This window comes from Leptonotus elevatus, chromosome 10 (assembly GCF_054856555.1).
Source record: "Leptonotus elevatus isolate MCC_2025b chromosome 10, RoL_Lele_1.0, whole genome shotgun sequence".
Lineage (NCBI taxonomy): Eukaryota > Metazoa > Chordata > Actinopteri > Syngnathiformes > Syngnathidae > Leptonotus > Leptonotus elevatus.
This window is the reverse complement of record NC_141248.1, coordinates 7270368-7277658: the sequence shown is the minus strand read 5'-3', so window position 1 is coordinate 7277658 and position 7291 is coordinate 7270368. Positions and strand designations below refer to the sequence as shown.

General features: G+C 41.3%; 2 protein-coding genes across 2 annotated transcripts; one reads left to right on the top strand and one right to left on the bottom strand.

Moving 5' to 3' along the window:
- Positions 1-686: 686 nt before the first annotated feature.
- Positions 687-3016, bottom strand: arpc4l (actin related protein 2/3 complex, subunit 4, like). The gene is made up of 6 exons (XM_086086495.1): positions 2862-3016; positions 2333-2451; positions 1984-2095; positions 1633-1728; positions 1175-1345; positions 687-1099 (listed from the first exon to the last, which is right to left on the bottom strand). Exons 1-6 carry the CDS (start codon positions 2862-2864, stop codon positions 1094-1096), a joined length of 507 nt encoding a protein of 168 aa, XP_085942621.1. The 5' UTR covers positions 2865-3016; the 3' UTR covers positions 687-1093.
- A 278-nt stretch (positions 3017-3294) lies between these two features.
- On the top strand, positions 3295-6670 carry tada3l (transcriptional adaptor 3 (NGG1 homolog, yeast)-like). The gene is made up of 9 exons (XM_086086494.1): positions 3295-3505; positions 3890-4137; positions 4274-4521; positions 4879-4984; positions 5082-5217; positions 5519-5622; positions 5702-5808; positions 5976-6167; positions 6237-6670. The coding sequence occupies exons 2-9, from the start codon at positions 3928-3930 to the stop codon at positions 6427-6429; spliced, it is 1296 nt and encodes a 431-aa protein (XP_085942620.1). The 5' UTR covers positions 3295-3505; positions 3890-3927; the 3' UTR covers positions 6430-6670.
- Positions 6671-7291: the final 621 nt, after the last annotated feature.

Here is a 7291-nt window from a genome sequence, read left to right as displayed (position 1 = left end):
TATTATTATTAAAGTACCACTAATTGTCACACCCACCGAGGTGGGGCGAAACCTCCCAGTCTCATGGTGGACACTCTACCACTCGACCACTGAGCTAAACGACGTGCATTTTCAAAGCTGCAAAATTAGAGAGCGTGAAGAGACGCATAAAATCTTTGATAAATAAATAATTCCATGGCCCGCGTCCTTTGTAACTATTCAAACGTACTCCCGTTTATAGTAAACATCAATATACACACGTCAATCATATTTTATTTATGAAAACACTTTTATCAGTAGCACATACTTTTGTAAATAATACACGCTCTGTATCTTAATTTTTTAAACTTTTATTGATGAAAGATAAGTGTGAGTGATTGTTTCATACTTCAATGACATAGGTTGCATTTACTTCTTTCGTCCACTAGATGTCCCATATGTTGCTTTCACTGAAGCACCAAAGCTTGGAATGTTTTTCGGCACAATTTGAAAGAAAGCCTCAAAGGTTCACAAAGCTTCACCCACACATCTCTAAATTTAACTGACTCTTACCTCGGGTGTCATTTAAAAAAATCAACCGAGAAATGCTAACAAATACAACATGTAAAGTTTTTTTTTGTCAGTTCCTCATCATCTTAGTTTCTTGCCAGCCTACATTTGTGCTGCAATCTCAAAACAATTTCCACTACAAACGACAAGCAAAAAGGTAGAAACATTGGCGCTTTATTTATTTTATACAACATTTTGGTGAATTTTTTTTCTTCTTTTTCCGCATGTGTATCTGAAGACAAACTTACATACACTGAATACTCACACCTAACTACTTAATTGCATTTGAACACACCCATAGTTTCTGTACTCAAGGACACCAGCGTGTTTAATACTTTAAGGACCCGCCTTTGTTTGGGCATTTATTCTAAGTGGTAGAAAATTGAAACTGCTAAGTATTTCGTTATATACAGTCACTGATATCAATGAATACAGAAATGAGTCATTAGACAAAGCCAACATGGGGTCAAAAATGGGTGGGTGGTGTTGCTCTCACACTGGAACACTGATTGTTTACACCCAACGTTTTCTGACAGCTGGCTGTCCATCTGGGAGTCAGCGGTCATCAGAACTGTGGAAAAGACAACAAAACGGCTTAATGCCACAAATTCTGTCTTTTAAGACGCATCATATACTTCTCTCTTACATTCTTGAGGAACTCCTCTGCGACGATACGGGCTCTGGCATTAACGGACAGCTTCATCTCGCTAATCTCCTTGTCGATCTCCTCCATGAAATGGATGACAAAGTCCACCAGCTTGTGTTTGTACATTTGCTCCGTGTGGAAGTTGGTGATCAAGAAGCTTATATCATATCCCTGAGAAAAAAAAGTTGTAATTTGTCAATTACAACATCAGGCACGGGAATTTATTTTTACAGTATTTATGGGAATGGATGCATTATTTATTATAATCCATCCAACCATTCTCTAAAATGCTGGACTTTGCACAGAGCTCACTATTTTTGCAAGCCCCAGCAACTGTCATTTCTATCAGGGTAGTGTAATAGCATTGATATAGTGAAGAGGCGAAGCCACTCCTAATCTTTTATTTTCTTAACAATCCGCATACTATGCAAATGAGCCACCCTCAACCCGTTTCTCACCTCGACTGGTTTCCTCCTCAGAATGAAGAAATTCTCTGCCCTCATCATCATAAAGCGCATGAACTTGTGGCAAAGGATCTTCTCAATCTCATCAGCCTGAAGTGGTAGACATGGCACAATTGCTTTTAGGGTGTAGATTATATAGAAAAACAGCAGAATTGTATTGCCTCCCAAAGGCAAACACAATCCAATATTCCTCTCTACTTACATTGTGTATCTCTAAATACTCATTCGGTGAAGTGCTACCGCCACTTTTTTTTTTTTTTTTAGGACAACTGGCAAGTACAATGTCTCATTGAAGGTCATTGAAATCTAGAGGTTCCACTGGACTGTTGAGAAGAGGCTGAATACCTGCTTGACAGCAATGCTGACTCTGACAGAGTTGATGGATCCCTCAATAAGAACCTTCTCCTTGTCATTGCGGCTGATCACAACAGGCTGAAGCAGCAGCTCCTTACTGCTCCTGTAAACCACAACAAAAACAAACATCAGATATTCATGAAAAGTCTCAAATGGAATATATGACCAATTGCTGAACTTCTCATTTAAACAATGGCGCTTTCAAAGCGGTTGCAGAAGCCAGTTTCACATCTTGCATGCACATCCAGCATTTCCCACCCTCGAAGATTGCCATGTGCGAGTTAGCACAGGTTCAAACTTGTGTAGAAGTAGCAATCCTCTGCAAAGCAGAGTGACATACCTGACTTCCACTTCGGGCTTGTTGTGACGCTCCACCACCTGAGAGGAGAAGTTCTCCAGACACAGGGCCGCCTGCAGGGTGGCCCTCACGGCGTTTAAGTAGGGACGCAGAGTTGCTGTCTAAGGACAATTGGACAAACTCAGTGTCTGCAGGTTTTTGTTTTTTTACGAAAATGGCATGAAATTCATAAAACATCAGCATCAGGGGAGCGATGTCACCGTTTAAAAAGCAAGGTCGTAAATGAGATGAATACAATTGAGGATAAACCCGATAATAACTGTTTGGATACAAATAATGATTTTAATATATAAGAATTAACAGGAAAAAGCTAAGTGATAAACAAAAATGGGGGGAAACTGATTCTACAAGAGAAAAATACTATATGTGCTAATGCACTTTTTCCCAAAACCCCACTTGTGGCAGAAACATGAAAGTAGCAATGTAACTGTCGCTGTAGTCTGATGCTGTCAAAAAACGCAAGACTATAAATTAACTAAGTAAAGAAGACACACTTGAAGAGAAGACTTACCATTTTTGCGCTGTAAAAGACGGAAGTTCCTAAGCCACGCCTGGGACTCAACTTCCGTAAACCCTACATTTCCAGAAACGAAAGGGTGCGCTTGTTTTATAATTTTGTTTTCTATGAGGAAGTGGGCTGCTCTATGGACTGTGCTTGTCTAACCACTAGCTTCTTTACACCGCCCGTTTTGAGTATACGAATACATAAAACGAACATTTCCTTAGCGACGAGTCCATTTGGCTGCAGGAATAGGGGACATTTGTTTAGTGGTCGTGATTGTATTTGTTTCACAGCAATAATATTTAAAACAATAACACTTAAAACAAGGTTTTAGTTATCAAAATAGTGGCTTTTAACTACTAAAATAAACTGTGTACGAGGGAAATAGTGTATCCGTTAGCCCATATCATAACATAATGTGGTTTAATCCGACGCTACCATTAATATGTGGCACTGATGTCCTAAAATAGGGTGTCTGGTCAGAAAACTGGACAACTCTGGATGAATTTATTAATTTACCGTACTTAGTTATTTATTGTCGTCTCAAGTACCACCTGAAATATTGTGACGGTGTCGTAATCTCAGTGAATTCAACAGTTGTACACCCTTTTTCTTTTAATGGAGTTTTCCATCATGGACGCCATTCTCTGACTGTAAGTATCGCTGCATGTAGAAATTCACCGATATATCACTCTTTTATACCGTTTATTATCTCTCAAGGATTCACATAACGCCACTGCATAAAGTGTGTAAGTTCAACCATGTAAATACAATGGTAATTTTTTTTTAAATATATGTTAATACACTATTCACGGTGTGGGCCCTGCAGGTTAGCGATGTATAGCCCAAACCTAACCTGCGTGTATCGTGTGGGCGAAAAACGAGCATTGCTCACATACACTTAATTCTAAGTACAAAATAACATAAGTTAGACACAATGTAAACGTTCATCATCTAACCACCCCTCCCTCTCTCTCTATTTCTCTCTCTCCCCCTCTCCCTCTCCCTCTCCCTCTCCCTTTCCCCATGTGGTTCAGTTTATTCGTAGGTAGGCAGGCCTCAGGTAGCCGGCATCATGAGTGATCTGAAGGACTGCCCCCCTTTGAAGTACTATGACTTCAAGCCTGTGGAGCACGTCAAAGTGTGTCCCCGGTACACGGCAGTGCTGGGACGCTCGGAGGACGATGGGATTGGTATCGAGGAGCTGGACACGTTGCAGCTGGAGCTGGAGACTCTCCTGTCCTCAGCCAACCGTCGCCTCAGAGCTCTGGAGGAGCAGAGACAGGTGGGAAAGAAAAGAAACTCATCCGTCCATCTATTTTCCACTATCTTGCGCCAAGAGAAATTGAAAATTCAAACGCAATAATAATGATATGTTGATTAACAATATTAATGGTGTTATATTTTGTCCTGCATTGCAGATCCTCACGGACTGGCAGGACAAGAAGGGAGACAAGCGCTTTCTGAAAATGGGAAAAGACCCCGACCCTGCCGCGTCATCTCGACACAAGCCAAAGAAGCAGAAATTAGATGGCAAAAGTAGTCACGGGCCAGGTCCAGGTCCTGGCAGACCTAAATCCAAAAACCTGCAATCCAAAGTCCAAGAATATGAATTTACAGATGATCCTCAAGACATTCCTCGCACTCCGAAGAACGATGTCCCCAACAGGTCAGTAATAATCTCTCTCATATTATACAGGAGTATAAATTAAAATAGAGTTTAAAGCGTAACTTTTTTTCAGTAGTTCAGTTAAAAAAGTAAAATTCATTATATGGATTCACTACAAGGAACATTTTTCATAATTTTTGTTTGCAATTTTGATATATTTGACCTTACTTTTAGCGAAACCCCAAATTCACCATCTTAAGAAATTATAATTTGATGTACCTAAAACACTTTCTGGTGCTTCTCAACTCAGAAGAAAACATTAGGTCTTTTTTTCTTTTTTTTTAAAGCAAACTTGGCAAAAGACAGCAACAATTGTCTTTGTAGTTGGTCATCAACTTGCATCGTTTCTCTTTCCAGATTCTGGGCTTCTGTTGAGCCGTACTGTGCCGACATAACAAATGAGGAAATTCGGTTACTTGAGGAACTTCTAAAACCACCAGAAGATGAAGCTGAGTACTTTAAAGTAAGCCATTTGCGTATGCTGTTAGTACGTGTGGCGAAACGCGTCTTTACGTCAAGAGCAGTGTGTTCAATTTTGGTGCTGTGTGTGTCAATTGAAGATTCCAGCATTAGGGAAACACTACTCGCAGCGGTGGGCTCAGGAGGATCTGCTGGAGGAGCAGAGAGAAGGAGCTCGGGCCAACGACAAGAAGAAGAGTCTCTTGGGTGGTCCGCTGTCTGAGCTTGACGCAAAAGGTGACAAGAATTTTGCTGCCAGTGCCTGTAAAAGGAGGCATTCCTGCTCTGATGTGTCATGGGAAGGATGATGATGATGATGATGAGGAAGATGACAAGATGTTATGGCCAAATTACACAAATGTAAAATGCATTTAGTTGGTCTGGCCTGACTGAGGGTAACCTCCGCATTACTCCACCGGCAAAAATATTTCCCTTATTTCATAATCATCACATCAATGACTGTAATGCAAAAGAGGCAGGCAGCATGCAAGCGTTGTGACGTCACGGTGTCTTTATGCACTTGGCTGATGTTTACTAGATGTGGACTCTTTGCTGAAGAAGTCCGAGTCCCAGCATGAGTCTCCGGAAGACGGCTGTCCCTTCGGCCCTCTCACTCAACGGCTCCTCCAGGCTCTCGTCGAGGTAATTCTACTTTGGAAAGTGAAATTCATGCTTAGGTCTTTGGAAGTTTAAACATGGATGTCTTCTCTGTTGCATTCAGGAGAATATTATATCCCCCATGGAGGATTCTCCTATACCAGATATTGCAGGGAAGGATGCTAATGATGGAGCCGGGACATCTCCTCGAAGCCAAGGGAAATCTTTTAGGTAGGTCTGCAGACTACAATAAGAGTCGTGGGGATTGGGACGGAGCCTTTCCACGAAAAATGGAAATCTGTAATAAATTCCCTTTTCTGATGTCAAACCCAATTTTCCAAAGTTATGTCCACTCATTAAAGTGAACGAAATGAAGCATCTTGACGTTCCCATTGTAGCGCACCTCACACACGTTCCCTCGAAGCTCGGATCAAAGAGGAGCTGATTGCCCAAGGAATCCTGGACTCGGATGAGCGACCCGGCCCGGGTGGAGACTGCGAGGACGAAGTGCTGGTCGAGCTCCAGAAGAGGCAGGCGGAGCTCAAAGCTCTCATTGCTCACAACAAAACCCGCAAGCAGGAGCTGCTCAGGTGAGGATCATCTCAAGATGGCACCACAGACTTGTCAAGCTCCTGGTTACGCTTCTTTCTGCTTCTTAGGTTGGCAAAAGAGGAGATGCGCAAACAGGAGCTGAGGCAGCGAGTCCGGGTGTCTGACAATGAGGTCATGGAGGGATTTCGGCGAATCATGGCAGCCAGACAGAAGAAGCGCACTCCAACCAAGAAGGAGAAAGACCAGGCATGGAAAGCTCTGAAGGAGCGGGAAAGTATTCTTAAGTTACTGGATGGCTGAAGGAAGGGAAGACGTTAACAACTGTGTGAGGAACAATTTTTGGACTACAGTCACGCACTGCTGCATGTGGAACTTAAAAAGATGGATCTCCCTACAGGTGGCATTTGAGGAGGGGCATTTCTGTTGATTATTTGATTCTGATGTCAAGATGGTTTTTCTATGGCTTTTTTGTCTGTTGTGATGGCATAAAAATGCATATCAGTGTTTGTATAAATAATTAAAAGCTGTTGTTGTAATGAAAGGAATTCTAGCGTTTCTTTTCTTTTTTCTTTTTTTTAAAGTTAAGAACTGTCCTGAAAAGCTTACGTACTTAGTATGACAGACTGTTGACTGACTGAAATATCATTTGCTTAAGATGATAGCAAACATCAATACATTTATGTTGGTTGATCAGCAATCTACAAAGTAATTGTCATAAATAATGAAAGCTTGCACAACAACCAAGAGTTTACTGTTTTTGGCGTGTAAACCGTAACGCCACGTGGCCTTAAAACAAACTGTGCTGGTCATGTGACTACAAATTCCTGCATGGCAACAATCTGGGAAATGAGAGAAAAGAATCAAGACTTTCATGTAATGTGCCTAACACTAGTCACTCTCAATGGATAAATGTCTAATAAATGTTGTAGGGTGTAAGTGATGAAGTGTTACATTTACACATATAAATGTGTACTTTAATGGGAAAGGTTTTGAAAGCTGTACATTTCATGAAATATGCCGTATTTCATAGCACAGAAATATTTTCCAACACCACTAGATGGCAGTCAAATCTTATTTAATCCGTTTAATCCAACCAGTTGGCCACGCACTCTAGTACAATAACATTAAACGGGTCCTCGCTTTACGACGGTGTAACGTTGCG